The sequence below is a fragment of the Sturnira hondurensis genome, unplaced genomic scaffold, assembly GCF_014824575.4.
Source record: "Sturnira hondurensis isolate 20B ecotype Veracruz unplaced genomic scaffold, ASM1482457v3 Scaffold0015596, whole genome shotgun sequence".
In the NCBI taxonomy this organism is placed as follows: domain Eukaryota; kingdom Metazoa; phylum Chordata; class Mammalia; order Chiroptera; family Phyllostomidae; genus Sturnira; species Sturnira hondurensis.
The window spans coordinates 25,773,178-25,791,108 of record NW_028088227.1 but is presented as its reverse complement, the minus strand read 5'-3'; the positions used below and the strand labels follow the sequence as shown (position 1 = coordinate 25,791,108).

General features: G+C 57.2%; 1 protein-coding gene across 1 annotated transcript; it reads right to left on the bottom strand.

Moving 5' to 3' along the window:
* Positions 1-251: 251 nt before the first annotated feature.
* On the bottom strand, positions 252-17,152 carry IFNGR2 (interferon gamma receptor 2). Its single transcript, XM_037065285.1, has 7 exons — positions 17,048-17,152; positions 10,829-10,961; positions 8,040-8,251; positions 5,431-5,579; positions 3,492-3,651; positions 2,771-2,928; positions 252-878 (listed from the first exon to the last, which is right to left on the bottom strand). The coding sequence occupies exons 1-7, from the start codon at positions 17,106-17,108 to the stop codon at positions 699-701; spliced, it is 1,053 nt and encodes a 350-aa protein (XP_036921180.1). The 5' UTR covers positions 17,109-17,152; the 3' UTR covers positions 252-698.
* Positions 17,153-17,931: the final 779 nt, after the last annotated feature.

The following is a 17,931-nucleotide window of genomic DNA, read 5'->3' as shown; positions in this document are numbered from 1 at the left end:
TGAACCCTCCACCCTTCCGGCTTTGTGACGACGCTCCAACTGACCGAGCCACACCTGAGACACCTCTCAAACCTCTGCAAGGGATCGAGCCACAGATGTACCCGTGCTGGAGGAGTGACCGTGAGGTCTGGGCGGCTCTCTGGGTGTCACTTCAGAAAACACAACTGTAGTTGTAGCAATTTTAAAACTGAAATTGTGCAGAAAATAGGCCAAACTAAGATGACAAAGTGGAGAGGAAAAAACCTCACACAGACTTTTAACAATTACACAGTCCTTTATTCATAGTTCGAAAAAAAAAAACAACAACCAGAAAACCTTAAATTACTAGGAAAGTATTTACAGGGGTCATCACATTTTAAGCCAAGAGACTGAATGTGATGGACCGCCAGTGTCCCTTTCGGGGACAGGCTGGGACAGGTTTGTGACCTGCTGGGGGAAGACCAGCGATGAACAGAAAGCGCATCAGGGGTCCCAGAGCCGTTTTGCTAAGAAATAATCACGTGTCTTTTTAGTGTTCAGGAGAAATCTTAATTTTTCTGTAGAATCATCTGAGAAAATCACATGATTAGAAAATTCTTAAAGGAAGAATAAACTTGCTTCCCCCATGACACCCTCCCATCTCGGGGGCACGGACGTCTGTTGTGCAGTGGGACCGTGGGGTCCGGGGCTCTGAACGTCCCGACAGGACAGCAGCACCGTCACAGTTCCGAGTCTGCTCCTGCGGGCTGGGGACAGCCGGGGCTTTGGTGCCAAGTCCCTGGGAGCATCTTCTGCTCCTCGGGAGCCGACAGGACGGACACGGAGTCCCAGGTGTCCTCCCTGGGCGAGCTGTCGCGGTCCAGGGCCTCGAGGACTGGCTGCTTCGGGTCCCTTAAGTACTTGAAAAGGGTGAAAGCAGACAGGTGTCAGCCCATCAGCCCCAAGGCCCAGCCCCACAGCTTCCACTCAGCTGGCGCCACCCTCTTTTATTCAGGTTTAACTCCCTACTCTGTGCGCCAACAGGACACCCCTAAACCCAGCACCCCTCGACCCGCTGCTGCGCTGCAGCTCAGGCCCAAGCGCAGGCCCCGCCCAGGTCACTCTCTGAAGGCGGGGAGGGCCATCACCTCGGGAAAGCGAGCTCTGCCCTGTGGCTTGGGGTGCAGGGGTACGAATTATTCCCCACACTCACTCTCAGCAAAGGAGAAAGCGGGGTCTTGTGTCCCCAACAGGGCTGGGTTGGGTGGGGCGGGGGAAGTTACAGACAGCAGCCCGGGCCTAGGCGCAGCCAGGAGGAGCAGGCAGAGCCCTCGCTGTAAAGTGACACTTCTCTGCTCCCAACTGTCCCTTTGGCTCCTGAGCCTGAAGGCTCAGCCCCAGTGGCAGTGGGTTGCAGAGACCCCAGTGCCCAGCCCTGGAAACACAGCCGGACTGGAGCTGCTGACTAGGGAGGCACAGCATCCCGTGCGCCCTGGACACAGGATTCGTCACTGTCACTGTCATGTTACATGATGTTACTGTCACGTAACGTTGGTGGCCTGTGATGGATATTTTCCTCTTTCCCAGAAAAGTGAATGGAAAGACTCTGGGTTCTAGATTTGAAGCTCACAGGACCAACGGGCAGGAGGCGCCAGGTGAGCGTGATGGTGGAGGCGGTGGGCGGCCAGGCTCTGACGCTGGTGTGTCACTTTAACAGGGACGTCCTTTGGTTACTTTGGGGTTTGTTGCAGTGAGAACCCTTCACCCAGGTTCTACTCTCCTAACCAAACTGAAGGCACTGTGCGCGAGTGGCTGTGGCCCGAGCGGGCAGTGGGTTTCTGGGCCTCACGCTGGTGGCCCAGCCACACCCGTCCCGGTCCCTGGCACCCCCCACTCATTCTCCTCTGTGTCCGTGAGCCTGACTGTCCCAGGTCCACCCATGGAAGAGTCTCACCGTATCTGCAGGGCAGCCCGAGCCGGGACGTCACGAGTGGTCTGCCCGGTGCCCGGGCACTTTGATGCCTCACGACACGTGAAGGAAACAGGTGACTAGCGCTCTTTCCAGACGTGTCAAACTCATGTTCACCGGGGGCCACATCAGCCTCATAGTTGCCCTCAAAGGGCCGAGTGTAATTTCAACTCCTTAACAGTGAAGGAGTAGTTACATTTATACAGTCCCCAAATTATTTCAGCCCTTCGAAGGCCACCGTGAGGCTGATGTGGTCCCCAGTGACCACGAGGTTGACCCTCTGTTCTAGAAGGACTGCCGTCTTCATGGGCTGGGGCTGCGTCTGCCTCCTCTTCATTTGGCGGCAACAGGAAGACTCTGTTCCCAATGAAGCCACCGCTGTGTGACCCCCAGAAGCAAATACTTTTAAATATTCTCCTATCAGCCCGCTGCAAATCCTAACAATACCCTGACTGTCCCCAGGGGCCCGGCTGCCTCACAGAGCCTGGGGGCTGGGGCAGTGCAGAAGCACCCCCCAACTTTTCTTTCTCGAAGCCTTAGTGACCCCCACTGGGCCCTGGTATGCAGAGCCTTGAACTCCCAGATCTGGGTGCATTTACTCGAGAAGAATCCTAAGGGCGCCCCATCTGCCCCAAAGCTCATGCTCCCGACTTCTGTCTCCTGCGTGGCCCTAGCCAGGCCTCCCTGTGGGTGCTCTCCAAAAAGCACAGCTGTGGGTAAGGGTGCCGCGCACGCCACTGCAGAGACCACCCCAGATCGCTTTCAGTCTGAGCCTCTGCCCACAGCTCTGCCCACTGGGTCCTCGAGGTGCCAACACCCCCACGGCCCAGCGCGCGCACGTACCTCTCCTATTTGGACGGGGACGCCTGGCGGAGTGTGGAGCCAGTGCTTGATCAGGCCTCTGTACCTCAGGGTCAGGAAGATGCAGGCCCCTGCCAGGGCTGTCAGGGACAGGAAGGTCCCCACGGTGATCAGGGTGACTTCCTGGAGCTTGGTGGAGGCTGAAGAGAGAACACAGAAGTGAATGCAGGGCCAGCCCACAGCTGATACAAACATCAGGTGACTTTTCTCCTGCCGACTGTAACTGTATTCCTGTCCCAGTGGAGTGGACAGACATGGGCCCGTCCCTGCCCCACACACTCAGCTCACAGCTCGGAAGGCACCCCTAAAACAACCCCAGGCCCAGCTGGTGTGGCTCAGTGGACTGGGTACCAGTCTGCGAACCAAAGGGTCGCCGGTTCGATTCCCAGTCAGGGCACATGCCTGGCTCATGGGCCAGGTCCCCGCAGGGGGCGCATGAAAGGCAACCACACACTGATGTTTCACTCCCTTTCTTTCTCCCTCCCTTGCCCTCTCTCTAAAAAAATAATAAGTAAAATATGTTTTTAAAAAACGATGCCAGGGCGAGGGACGTCAGCACAGGCCCGCGGCACGGAGGAGCCGCCTTCTCGCCCTGTCCTTGCGTCCCCCTCCGTCACCCCCACCCTGACGAGTGTGCCCCACCGCCACTCCTCTAGGAGCATTCCTTCCCGGCTCAGAAAGGGCACCAGAAGGCCCCTCTCACCGTCTGCTGCTGTTTCATGACAAGACACGTTGCTGAAAAGGCCTTGTCTGGACGTCGTTCCCGCATTCCAAACCAGCGTGGCCTTCACTTGTAAACAGTACACTCGTAAAGGCTTCAAGTCCTTCAGCTCAATTAAGTTGTTCTCCACGCCGTCTTTAACCTACGTGAGAGACACGACAGCCACGCGCGTGAACGGGCAGCTCCTCCCTCCTCTCACGGACGCCTGCACTCTGCAGCGAGAGCAGGAGCGCGGGCCCAGGCGGCGCGGCTGCACGGAGACCCCAGCCGGTGGGGCTGGGCAGGTCTCGGTGTGACCTCGGGCAGGCGGTGTGACCTCGGGCAGGTCTCGGTGTGACCTCGGGCAGGCGGTGTGACCTCGGGCAGGCGGTGTGCAGAAAGATGCCGCTGGGTTTAGGGCAGCCTCTGAGGGCCCCCGAGGACCCCCTGCAGGAACTCGGGGTCCAAAAACACAATTTCTAGGATGGAATTTTCTCCTTTAAAATGAGCATTTCGTAGTTTGTGGTTAATCTAGTTGAGATACTTCAAGTACGACAACAGGGCAAATAAACCATTCTAGGAAAAGAGCGTGCCTTTCACAGCCAACCTGCTTTCAGGCCCACCTACAACGCGCTGGCTCCTCTCACAGTTTTGGTCAAAATGACCTTGGCTATTCATGAGCAGGTCCTCGGAGGGTCCAGCTCCTCTCCACCCCACCCCCTCCAGCCCTGCCCACCCCCGGGGCTTCGTCCCCACCCCTGGCTGCTCCCCCTCGTCCTGGACAAAGGTCACTGTTACACAGGAAAATGAGAAAAAAATGTACCATGTTACGGAAACGTAGACTTCTTATAAGGGACTGCTTTCTTGTTTTCCGAGACAGCAGAATACACGGTAGTCACTGGGAACAGTGGTGTAGCCTGCACTCCATCACTGGGAAACTGCCCGCCTGGGATCTGGGCCCCCCCCCCCCCCCCCCCCCCNCCCGCCTGGGATCTGGGCCCCCCCCCCCCCCCGGCCCTGCACCCAGAGAGCTGTTCTTTTGTGAGCTCTGCCATCCTGGCGACCTCAGACCCATCTCGAAGCAGTGATGGGAAGGAGAACATGCCAAGGGTGCAGGAGGAAGACTGCGAGCGGGGAGGAGCCCAGGGCTGCCGGAGGCTGGCCCTGGGCAAGCAGGGGCCTGGAGGACACACCTTGCGCGGCTACCCAGTGCAAACACCAAGAAAGCCTTTGATGCACACACGCTCTTATTGTTATTATAAAAAGGATGATGATGTTGGGATTCGGAATCCTGACGTTCACACAGGTAATGAAACCTTGATAAATGGGGCGTGGGGGGCCGGGCCCTGCAGGTGATGAAAAGCCGTCATTTTGTCCCTGCGAGACGTATGAGCCCCTCTGTCCACCTGGTCGCCTGCCTCTCCTCCCTGGACACTCTCTGTCCTTCCAGTGGACTTCCCACCTGTTCCCACGGGCCCGCTTTGCCAACCATCCAAACCCAAGGGATTGATACAGTTAAAGCTTGTCAGGGTGGGTTCCTTGTTGCAGAAACTGACCCGCCAGAACCTTCTCCCAACTCCAGAGTGTGGCAAAGGCACCATGAGCAGTATGTCAGCAACGTCTGGACCCCAGGTAACGGGGACCATGTGACATCAGACAGAGGGCCCCCTGCCCCGATGGACTGGCAGAGGCGTCCCTCCAAGTGAGGAGGAACTGGGCGTCATTCCACAACGTGAAAGGCCGCCAGCCCCGGCCGATGGGTGTGTCGCTCCCTCTCTTCCCCTCTCTCTAAAAAATTAGTTGAAAAAGTTGGTTTAGGTCTCAGACTCTAAGGCGACACTGGGTGGCCTGTTCTCTTCGTCCATTTCAAGGTCTACTTTCTTTTGCTGTATTAGAAACTCTAAGAAAAGAAAATCAAAAATTGAAAAAAAAACACTCTTACCTGTGGGGGTCCTCCTGCCTTTTCCCAGTAATGGACATTATACGAAAAGTGGCCCATAGAGGGCGCAACATTGAAGGGTGGGGAGAAGCTGATGGTAAGGGAGCCTTGTCCCGGGGTCACCCGGATGTTTTCTGGAGGCCCGATGGTCACTGGAATAGAATTACAAATGAAACCAAAACTATGTAAGTGTACGTGCACACTCTGGACATGCACAGGGCAGGAATCACACACACACTAGGCTATGTCACAGACAGTGTGCATGTCCACTGCATCTTACGTACGTGGTGTGCACACAAGCACACACAGATTTATGCAGGCGATGAGGTCCCGCTTAGGCACACGAGACCACCAGGGACACAAGTGGGCCTGAGAAGGCCCCAGGGCAGCTGCAGCAGCAGCCACCCGGCAGAGCGAGTCCCCAGGGTCTCTCTGGGGACAGCGCAGGTGTGAGAAGACCCACACTGGGCAGGCACAGGAGCTCCCTTGGCCGCAGAGCCACAAAGTCAACCCCCCTCCTCAGAACCTCACAAAGAGCAGCTTCCAGGGGCCCTGCAAGGGTGTGCCCAGGGTAGGGCTTCCAGCCAGGATTTCAGGCTGTCCCAGTTGAAATGCAGTTTCCCGGTCAGGAGTGACGCCGGCCACGAGCCGTGCCATCTGGCCTCCTAACGGATGCGCCACCTTGATGAGGTTTCTAGGGACGTAGTGCCGGCAGGTGAACCAAGGCCATACTTGCCTGCTGAGGTGGAAAGATTTCAGTAGCCCTCACCTACCACTTCGGTACTTCGGCATATAATTCTGGCATATAATTCCAGCATATAATTTATCTACAGACGAACAGAAGTGGTGTTCATGGAACTTTAACATGTGTGTTTCCCCACTTATTGAGGCAGGATGTTGCCGTGCGGCGTGTGGGAAGTTTTACCGTTGGGAGTCTGCTGGCTACGGCTTTTGGGCGGTCCCTGCTAGCCGAGGGCTGTGGCTCACTGTGTGCTAGAAATGGAAGGACCAGCCCTTATCAAGCAAGCATTCAATGTGTCATTGACTGGAGCAACTCAGGTCAACGTCCAGGCTGGGCCCGTCCAGGCTGGGCCCTCCCAGCTCAGAGAGGCCTGCACAGGCAAACAAACGGGGTACACCCTGACGATTAGGTTGCTGAACCCCTGAACTGCTGCAATAGCAGCAGCAACCTGCCCTTCTGAAGGGGCCCTGGGTCTGGAACCTGACACCAACCCTCTCAAGGGGGAGGGGCACGAACTGCCTTCTCTCTGAGCACAGATGACTCAGGGGATGATGGCTGCCAACATCTTTTCCTTCCAGAGAGGTGGCCACGGGCCAGGCAGCCCGCACTGTGAGGTGTGGCCACACAGACTCACACCTGTGCTCCCCATTGCTGTGTCACCTCTCGCCTCTGCTGACATCAGCTGTTCAGTGCAGGAAATCTCAGACACAGGAGATTGGGACAAAGCTCCTGGACTTGTCAACAAAGGCAGCCACAAAGTAGTTACTGTCCCTAAACATTAGTAGGTGTCTCTAAATGACAGGACCCCCTTAAAAAACATAGACAAAAACTTTTAAAAGAGTGAAAGATATTCATTAACGTTGCTTTCAAAATACTGCTTTCACATCATTAGTAAAATTATTTTTAAATTAAAAAAAACAAACAAAATACCATTACAAAACACATAAACAAACAATGGCATAATCTACCACCAAGTATCTAGAGAGCGCTCTTGCTGGGTGTGGCTCAGTTGGTTGGAGCGGCTCCCCTAACCAAAGAGTTGTGGGTTCGATCCCCATCAGGGCACAGCCTGGGTTGGGGGTTTGACCCCTCGGGTCTGGGGGTGAGGGATCCCGGACCAGGCGTGTGTGGGAGGCAACCAATCCACGCTTCTCCCTCACATCGATGTTTCTCTCTCTTCCTTCCTCTTAAAGTAATGAAAACCTATCTTTGGGTGACGACTAAGAAAATCCGGACAGCGATCACATTTCCTCAGTTGCCTTGTATTTTGTTTGTTTAAATCCAGACCCCAGTAAGTTCCACACCGTGTGTCTGCACGAACCACAGACAGGGAAGAGGCCTGGGAGGGGGGCCCACGCAACAAACGAACCCTCGGAGCAACAAGCTGGGATCGCTGGGTTCTCGCGCCCCTCCCGCCACCGGGCACCAGATTCTACTGAATCCCAAGGCGAGCGGGCACTGCAGAGTTACAGCACAGTCTCTCCGTAACGTAAAAGGGGTCGTGCCAGAACAGCCCCCGCGTGAGCGTGCCCTCCAGTGCGGAGGCCGGCAGACTTCGCCAGGGGGGCGCCTGGGCAGGTTTCAGCTTTGCAGGCCAGGCGGCGCCGCTGCAACTACTCTGCGGTGGCAGCGGGCCGGCAGTCGCAGGGAACGCGTTAGAAGATGGTGTGCCTGCGTTCCAGTAAAACCTCATTTAAGAAACAGGGCGGCGGGCCGCATTCGGCGCGCAGGCCGCGGTCTGCCGGCCTCGAGTCTCAGCGAATCCCGTCCCCTGGGCACCCTGTCTGCGCCCCCAGCTCTTTGCGGGCTGCCAAGGGCGAGGGGCAGGGCTGCAAGGGTCCCCTAGGAGGGAGGGAAGGGGCTCACTCACCGTTCAAGGAGCGCTGGAACCACGGCACCTCTGCCCAGACAGAAGCGCGCCCGCGCAGCTCGGCGCGCACGCGCAGGGAGAGGTTGTACTGCGGTTCGAAGGCCGGTTCTTGGCCGGCTGGGGCGAGGTTGCACTTGGTAGCTGCGATCCTCGAGCAGTTCACCCTGTGGGAGTGCGACGGTGGGAGGTCGAACCAGTCACTGCCGGAGGCGCTGCAACGAGAAAGAAGATTGCACTTCCCAGGATTCTCTCCGCCACGGGGCGTGGCAGTGTCCTTCCAGCTGACCTCGTAAAGGCCGCTGCGTCCACACCCAGTTCGCACCCCACACGACGCACGCACTGAACGTGCAGACTCAGCAGCGCGCGGTATATTCTGCAGGGTTGTGCCGTGGCCGCCAAAATCGGTTTGAGAACACTTTCGCCATCTACCCAAAAACCCTGGCACCCATCAGCAGCCGCGCCCCATTCTCCCCTGAATCCCCAACCCCTGGGCAGCCACCTGGCCGCGTTCTGTCTCTACAGACTTGCCTCTTCCGGACGTTTCATGGGAACGTCTTCTTGCCGGCCAGATGGGATCATACACCACCTGATCTTCCATGACTCGCTCCTTCCACTTAGTATGTTCCACTTAGCACATCTGCATCATACATGTTGCAGCATGTACCAGTATTTTATCCCTTCTAGGGCTGAATAATATCCCATTGTAGGAATACACCACGTTTTGTCTATCATTCATCTGTCCACAGATGAATGTGGGTTGTTTCCACTTGGTTATATTGCAGTGGCCAAAAAGTCGATATGGCTTTTTCTGTAATATAAGACGTATTTTTCACTTTCACCAGTAACTTCATTGATTTGGATAAGTTGAGTATTATCAACTATTTCTCACATGGCATGAGGTTGATTGTTCTAAATTACTGCCTCGACTTGACCGCTGTGAACCCCAGCTGGTCTGTCTACCGGCCCGGGAGCCTCATCCAGCTGAAACCTCTAGCAGGAAACCTTGCAAACCTCTCTGACACGTTCGGTCAGTCACAGCACCTTCTCCACACACTGCACACATCTTTTTTTTTTTTTTTTTTTGCATTTCAGCTATGTATTTACCTTTTTTGAAATAATAAAGCATAATGTGCAGAAAATGTTGTGTAGGATTTTCTTCCATCTTCAATATTAAAATGGCTGTACAAAAATTCACCAATTTGGATGTTTTTTTTAATGCACACTGATAGGACAACTGTCACAATACAATCTATCAAAATGGTTTCAAATGAACTTAAAGACAACTAAGCACTACTACAGCCATCGTGGGGACAAAAACCAAATGAACTTTTTGGCCAACCCAATATTGCCTTAATTAACTAAAGGCCCAAAACAAGTAAAAGTGTCTAAAACAAAACCAAAAGCAAAGCTGTCTTTTGTCATCCAATCTGTAGCTGTGAACAAAAACACAATCAGCCTGTTCAGTTTTTCGTGGCCTTGTAAGTTTTCCAAACAGGGACATTCAACGTTCACTCCAGCTTTGGTTTCTGTTACCAAAACCAACCTCTAGCCTGAAAAAATTGCCTACAAAATGCTTTCCAAAAAGAAAACAAGGTGATACAAGGTAGACTGTGACATGAAACTCAAAAGCTCTTTAAAAAATATTTCTGATCTTTCCAGGCCCTCACGCTGCCAACCCCTGGCGTACTTCCCTGTTCAGGGTTGAGGAATGCTCATCAGAGCATCGGCCGGGGCTTTTCCCTATGAAAACTCCTCATCCAGGGCTGGGGCACAATGCTTGCTGGCTACCGAGCAGGGCCAGCTCCCCCTGCACCCCAGGTGGGGGCCAGAAGCCCCGCTCTGCCAGGCCCTGGGCTGCAAGCTGTGGTCGCTGCACTGCAGCTCCCAGTGTGGCCCTGCTGGCCCGCAGGGACGGGCCCACTTTCTTAGGGTGATCGTGTTTGTGACATAGGTAATGACTTGAGGAATAGATACATATGACTCAGAGGTGACCCCCGAGCCTGGTTTAGATCTATTTTTATTAAGCAAACACGGTTACAATGGACATTTAAAGATGAAAAAGAAATCACCTGGAAACACACTCCTCTAACAACTTATTTCCCCACGTTCGCCCCCGTTTTCGACCACAGATTCATTCTAAACTTTACATAGTTGCCACGGCCAGCAGGCGACACCCAACTGCACTGCTTAGTGACTGCCTAGTAATGCTCAGGTACAAGTTACCGTGACACAGTGTGGCCCTTTTCTGCTAACGGACGTGAATATACACTTTGATGTACATCTTCATGAATGCTAAGTTTTTAATTTTTTTCCCCTGATGGTGGTGGTGAGGGAGGATGGTGGTGGTGGTGGGGTGGGGGGTGGGGTGGGACGGTGATGGTGGTCGCTTTATCTACTTTGGGCTGTTGCATGAGCATTTCCATCCTCACAGGTGCTGGGCCTCGCCCTTTCTCTCACTTTGTTTACTTGATGATACAAAATGACTTCGCCAACAATGCTAACTTATTGAACGAGGGAAGCAAGTAACAACTAAGGACCTTGGTGTTGCCTATTTTCTGAAAATGAGAGAATGAACTTCACGGAACTAAGTGGCCGTGCAGCTGGACAGCGGAGTTCTCCCACGCCTCCGGTTGTGAATCCTCTGTCCTTGGAGACTTTAAAAGCCAGAGAACAGTACTCATTCCCATGGATCAGCTCCCACTCCTACCAAGCGGCAGGAACAAGCATCTGGCTGGGCTCCCCCCGCCCCCAAGACTCCTAGGCAGACGCCCACAGAAACATCCACTTACTATTTGAACTGCACTCGGTATACCACTGGCCCCTCGTCACCGGTCAGAGACACGGGCTCCCAGCTCAGAACCTGCTCGGCGTTGTACAGATGGATCTTCGGGTTTTGAGGGGCAGGCAGCTGGGAAGGAGAGTCTTGAAAGAGACCCAGATTAAGAGAAGTGGGGGAAGAGGTGGGAGAGAGAGAAGGGGAGCAGGGAGACAAATCAATTACAAACGTACTGAAAAGCTGCCATGGGACAGCTCAGGTTCTGTCCACGTGCGGAAGTGGCACTACCTGATCTCCCTGGCGGGGTCCCCAGCCCCACCTGTGACTAAGGATGCACGCTTGACCTAGCCCGTGGGAAAGCAGAGGGCGTGGGGCTGCCTTTCCACCTGCAAGTGCCAGCTCTTCCGGGCAGGCCCTGGGGGCCGAGTCTGGCTGGCCTGGGAAACCTGTTTTCCTGCCAGTGTGCGAGCGTGACCAGGTGGGTCACTTACAGGCAGTGTCCCCTTCGAGAGTAAAGCATGAGCAAATAATGGCATCTCCACAGGCTATGGTGCAGAGTAAATCGGTGGCCACGCGACATGCACTAACCTGGGGCTCTGTACCAAGGCATCGGGTGAAAAACCACAAACACACATGCACACCAGAGCAGGCGTGCAAAGCCCAAAGGCACGTGGGAGGGCGAGACCTCTGTTTCATCAGAGCAGCTGTGTTTCTCTGGGACCCCCAGCATCACAAGCTCTGGGTCCCCCAGTCTCAGGCCCCCCAAGACCAGGCCACCTGCACTCCCAACAGGCTTCCTGGGTGAAGCGTGGATGTGGGAGAACCACAAACACCAGAACAGCCCACTGCCCAAGAAATCCCCTCCTTGGAGCGAGTGACGGGGACTCACGCACCCCCCAGTCCCCCACCCCCAGATACCGTGCAGGACTGGCCCCGGTTTCCTGGCCCAGAGCCCACCCTCTGGCAAGAAAGCTCTGTAAAGATGAACCTTTCTGTGAGACAAGCTTAACGGCAGTCGCCCGAAGAGCAGAAAGAAAAGTGGGAAAGCAGCTGCTCTGCAGCCCGAAGCCGAAAACTCCAAGCCCACATTCTCAGCGAGCGCGTCCGGTACCGAGGGGCGTGGGCCAAGGGGCCTGCCCCTGGCCCGCAGCCTCCCCTTCTGACAGGTGAGTCCCCAGAGTCTGTGGCCACCTGTTCACATGCCATCATCTCCACAGCGACAAGCTTGGGCTGACCATCACTCCAGGTCTCTCCTGAGCCAGTGACACTTGTCCCAGTTGATGCCAGGCCTCGTGAAAGCCAGAAGGGCTGCTCCCTCAGGGCAGGCGCATTGGCCCGACGAAGCCCCCCCCGCCCCCCACCCCACCATGACTGAGCTGACCGCTGGAGTCCTGCTCCCAGGGAGAGGGCGAGTGCTCAGTTAGGGCTGGGCACCCCTCTGGGAACCTCAGAGACCCCTTTGTACTCCTCTGTCAGGTTCCTGTTGACGCTGAGACACATCACTACCGACGCGCCCCCACCTACACTTTGGGGCGCACAGTTCTGGAGGGCAGGAGCTGGAAACAGGGTCGCCAGGCAAAGGGGCGGCCAGGCTGCGTCCTTCTGGTCAGGAACAGGGCCTCTGGCACCAGGTTGCCTGTGTTCCTGGCCGCATGCACCCTGGGGGGAGCTGGACAGGTTGTTTAACTTCCTTGTGCCTTGCCTGTCTCATCTCCAAAATGAGGGTGACGGCTGCACAGGCATCAAAGCGTTGGAAAGGGCTGACCAAGTGGACACCTGAGCAGCGTTGAGCGCAGGACGCCCACGGCCAGGCGGCTGGCCCATGGTGCACCCAGTGCTACCCAGTGGGAAGGCTGGCACTGTCGGCCGGGGGCTGTTGCATCCCCATGCTGACGCGCAGGCACTGGCCCTCCGGAGAGCATGCGGCCTCGGCCTCTGTGCCCCCGGGGCTCACCCCTCCACTCCAGCCCTGCACACAGCCCAGGAGGGCTTCCCCTGCCTTCGCCTCGCCCTCCCCTTGCTCTGGACTCGGGGGTGCAGCCGGCAGTGGGCAGGTGGCTCTTGAGGCCCCTATTCAGGGCCACAGCTCCTGCTGTCCGCAGTGGGAGGAGGGCAGGGTTTAGGACGCAGGGTTTCAGCGGGATCCCTGATCCTGCCACCTATGTCACCTGTGTCACTTATGCCACAGGGTCCTGCCAACACCACACCGAGTCAGTTTCCACAGCAACAGGGAAGCGCTGCCAACCCCTCCCACGGTCATAGTGCGGGCCGGATGCGAGACCTCCCACGGGAGGCTGCACCAGACGCTGCTGCCTGGCCACGATCTCTCAGGTGGGGCTCTTCCGGGTGCCCGGTGAAAGGCAGCCCCCGGACCCCGGCTTTGGTGATCCCCAGGCGGGCGCCCAGCGCTGCGCTAGGCACTGCATTCAACAGCCTGACCCTGCCGAGGGCAGAACAGCGTCTCCCCCACCCAGATGGCTGTGTCCTGTGAATACGCTGGGTGGGCAAAATGCAGGTGGGCGGCTGCAACACTCCTTTGATGTAGTCGAGCTACTGTAATCACCGCACCCTGTTTTTGCCCACCTTGCACATTCGGTTCGTGGCAAAGGGGAACCAGTGAAGTTCTAGTTCCTACTTAGGAGACCTAAACACAGGGAGGTTACCCTGGAATATCTGGGGGGCCCAATGAAGTCACGAGAGTGTTCTTCTAGAGGTGGGCACTGGCAAGGAGACAAGTCTCCCTGGAGTTCCCCAGAAGGAGCGCACCCCTGACAACACTTTGGTCACAGCCCAGCGAGACCTGCACCCCACCTCTGGCCTGCAGGACTATAAGAGAACAAGTGTGTCGCTTTAAGGCACGTGGCTGGTGGTCACTTGTTACAGAAACAACAGGGAACACAGTCCCCCTAGGTGGTTGCCGGGGGGGGGGGGCTGATGACACCCTGACACCCGGCTCTTAAGAGAGAAAATCACAGCCCTAAATGGGTGTACAAAGCCCCACCCCACCTTCCTTCTTGCCAGGGCTTATGGGGCGGAGATTCCCGCACGGTGAACGGCAAGGAGAGAGAAGCTGGGTGTCGGGCATGTCCCCTTCGCTCATCACGGCACTGCATCTGCACCCCCTTCCTGCCCCAACCTGTCAGCCCGATCCACCTGGGACCCAGGCGGTGAGACTTCTAGTCAAGAACAGGCTCTCCCAGGTCTTAGCAGAGCACAGCACAGCCCCCCCACCCCCACCCAACACACACAGATGATGCAGTACGATGATCACCAAAGTTCATCATTTAATCTTAGCACTTGAAGACCCTTTCAGATCTGGACATCTGTGGATCATGATGCCGAGTGCCAATCGTGATGGGTCCCAGCGAGCCCACCTCCTGGCACCCTGCAGGGGAGAAGCGAGAAAACATCCCTGGCTCTTTCCGGCCTCAAGAAAAGGCAAAATCGTGAGCCGGGAAGCTCCATCCATGAGGGGGGGGGGGGGCGCCGGCTGGGTCCCCAGTGCTGTCTGTGCAAAACAAAGGTTGTTGAGGCTGATGCTGCCCACGACGCACCGACAGGGGACAGGCCCGCAGTAAGGCCCCCAGAAAGGCCCATGCTGGGTTCACCGAGAGCGTACAGCAAGGACAGCGGGTGCGTGCAGGGGCTGAGCTGACACCTGAGGAGGAAGGGGCTTTCAACAACCATAGTCACAAAAAACTCAGAAGCGTGGTGACAGGAAGAAGAATGCCACCATCAGCTGTCTCCCAAGGGGCAGTCCTTGCAAGGCGAGCTTGCACACACGGCTCGGAGACCAGGCCGGGATGGCCGAGCACATTCACACGCACGTGCGAACGTGCACACACACACACACACACGGCTGTGTGCTGGGGGGCCAGGGGCAGGCTTCTTGCTGAGGGTGATCAAAGGCCCTCTTGGCCCAGCTCACGTGATAAAGGTGCTCAATCTAAAAAAAAATTAAAATCCCTTCAATCCTCAGCCATAACCAGGAAGTTGCCCTCCTTAGCCAATAGTGGACATCAGCTCATTTATACAGACCGTATTTTGCTTCCAAAAATGGGATGGTTTGGTTTGTTTGTTTGGGAGGAAACAAGGGCTGTGATCTACTTCAGAAGAATGGGAGAAAAAATTGAGNAGGCCCTCTTGGCCCAGCTCACGTGATAAAGGTGCTCAATCTAAAAAAAAATTAAAATCCCTTCAATCCTCAGCCATAACCAGGAAGTTGCCCTCCTTAGCCAATAGTGGACATCAGCTCATTTATACAGACCGTATTTTGCTTCCAAAAATGGGATGGTTTGGTTTGTTTGGGAGGAAACGAGGGCTGTGATCTACTTCAGAAGAATGGGAGAAAAAATTGAGAAAGATTGGTGTCCAATCTATGAGCCTCTGCACCTTGGCCCCAGGAAGGGTAGTTACTACTGTCACTGAGAGAGTTTGTCCCAAACACCCCAACCACGGAGGAGTTTCAACTGTCGAAATTGCGGACAAGGGGAGCTATGGGCGTACACCCTCCACAGTGGGTTTCTGCGGCCGGGGGCTTGCCATCTTTCCCGGCGGCTTCTCGGCACATTAGGAGGATCGTGTGCTCAAGTGAGCACACCGTGGCAACACGATTCTGTGGCACACACAGGTCCAACCCACTGGAGACCTGAGCAGCAGCTATGGTCGCTCCAAACAGGAGCCGAAACAGGTCCGGAATCGCTGGGCAGTCAGCTGACTCCAGTGCTGAGCTGAAAGAACCGGTACAGACTAGCCAAGGGCAACATTCAACAGCTCTAAACGCCCTCCAAAGGGTAGACAGTAAAAGTCTCCGTTTATAACATTTGTTTCCAGCCTTCTTATTTCTGTTCTGACCACAAAAGCAATTTCATGGGCACTAAAACTAAAGGACACTTGTAAATTATGGAAAAGTGGGGACATTTTTCTCTGTGACCCGTTTACTGTGTAATTATCGTTACTATTTTCTTTTACCTTGTGTTTCGACTAACGAAGAGTTTCTTTTAAAAATATCCCAGTTTGGAAATTGTGTAGGATAGGAAATTTCAAAGGGCCACAACAATAGAGGCTAATACAACAGAAAGCTGCTCTTCTAAGGGTCTGTGGTGAGGGACCCCATCACCCCCAGTCACCACACAGCCCCAGGCGTTGGCAGGGTCCACCGCAGCCAAGCCCTTGGAAGATGGACGTGCCCTGTGAATGTGGCAAAGCCAGAGGACGTTTCTAAACCCTTCTCTGCACCTCTGTGCTCACGGCACAGGCAGCTCTCGGACCACTGCCTGCACATCACCCGGCTCGGGTAACTGCCAACATTTTGCCAAACCCCAAAAGTCACCTGTAGGAGGCCCAGGGAGGGTGCGGACCACGGCTGCTCAGAGCCTGAAGCTGGCGCGGGTGTGGAGTCAGGGATCAAGACCCCCAACCAGAACCCTGGGGCCACTCCAGGGGAAAGCCAGAATGAGGTCCTCGGAGGTGAGGCCCCTCTTATCAAGGATCTCGGAATGTAAGGGCCTGGGCAGGGGGCGCTGGAGGAAGAAAGGAAGCCGAGAAACTTCAAACCGGAGGAAACCAGGCCCGTCCTGCTGTCCGGCCAAGACGCCTGTCGCTGCTCGGGGAGGAACCCCACCACACACGTACAGAGAATGTTCTCCCCCAACCCCGACACCTCTGTGGTTTTTCCTTTCTTAAAATCGTTAATAGTGGCTCGTAAGTATGGTCAACTAGTGTCCGAGGTAAGAAGAGGCAGAGCCCAGGGGAGGCGCTGTCCGGGTGGGCACAGAGCTGGGGCCAAGGCTGGTTCAGCCGCTGCCCCCTAACACCGGGGGTCCGGACAGCTCTGGGCCTCCCCCATCCACCTCGTCCTGGTTTCACCCCCGCAGCCACACACACCCGGCCGCGGGGTGGGGCGCGGGGGACGGCTCTGAATCCCGGGGCGCGGCCGGCGGCCCCGGCACCGAGCGGCGAGGTAGCGGGCGGAGGCGCCGAGCGGTCGGGGCGGCCGGCGGGGGCGGCCCTGGCCCGGGGTTCCGTCCTTCCTTTTGAGAAGCTGGGGGGCGGCGCGGAGGCCGGGACGCCGGGACGCCGGGAAGGGCGCGGGGCCCCGCGGTCCCCGGGCTTCGCCCGCCGCAGGCCCGGAATTCCCCGCCGCCACCGCACCCTCCAGCGGGGCTCCCCGCGCATCCCCACCCGCTGGGGCGACGCCTCCGCGCGGCCTGGGGGCCAAGGGCCCGCTTACCTGCCGTGGGAGCCGCAGCGCCGAGATGGAGCAGCAGCCACAGCAGCGGCGGCGGCCGCATGGCCGGGCTCAGGGCGCGGGGCCTCCGGGGCTCAGGGCGCGGGGCCTCCGAGGCTCAGGGCGCGCCCGGCCGCGGCCCGGGGTCCGCCGAGCCGCTCAGGTCGCCGCGGAGGCGGCGCCGGGTGCGCCCGAGACCGGCCCGCCCCTCCCCTCCCACTCCCCGCCCCCGCCCGCCCCTCCAGCCCGGACTTCCCTGTGAGCCGACCCAGGGCTCCCGGCGCGTCCCCGGCTGGGTCCCCGCGGCGCCGAGCCGGCTTCCGGGAGCGCGGGGCGGCGGCGCGGGCCTGGCTACCCGCTGGGGGGACCTAGCGAAACCCGAGGCCCGGGGGGGCCGGACCCCCGCCCTGGCGCCGCGAGGACGCCTGCCTGTAGTTTGAATGTTTGCTTTCTTAACAGACTCCGAAGTATGTGGGAAACCAGGTGTTTACATAGTTGGAAAGGCCCGGGTGAGGCAGGCGTGCGACCTCCTGGGGGCGCCCTGCGCGGCAGGAGGGGGACGAGCGGCGCGGCGCGGCGCGGCGGGCTCCGGCCCGCCCCTCCGGGCGCACGAGGAAGCGCCGCGCGGCGGCTGCGGGGCGGGCGGCCCACCCTCCGAGCCCGAGCCTGCGCGGTCGCTCCGGGGCGCCGCCCCGAAGGATCCGAGTCGGCGGTTCCCGGAGACGCACCGTGAACCAGCCCGGCATCGAAGGAAGTTGGTGGAGAAGGGAGTGGGGGAGGGGAGACCGGCAGTAAAGAGTGGGGTCCCCGGCCCGCAGCCGGGCTAGCCGGCCACTGCGAGTTTGGCAACACGGAGCTTTGCTTTGGGACTTCCTGCCTTTTATTCC

What these genes read in the sequence shown, in the direction of transcription:
- IFNGR2 (XM_037065285.1), bottom strand. Translation starts at nt 17,108, where the DNA reads ATGCGGCCGCCGCCGCTGCTGTGGCTGCTGCTCCATCTCGGCGCTGCG. An exon ending in GTTCCAGCGCTCCTTGAACG is followed by an intron (nt 5,580 to 8,039) that starts GTGAGTGAGCCC and finishes ATTCTATTCCAG; the next exon opens with TGACCATCGGGCCTCCAGAA. An exon ending in TCCCCGTCCAAATAGGAGAG is followed by an intron (nt 879 to 2,770) that starts GTACGTGCGCGC and finishes ACCCTTTTCAAG; the next exon opens with TACTTAAGGGACCCGAAGCA.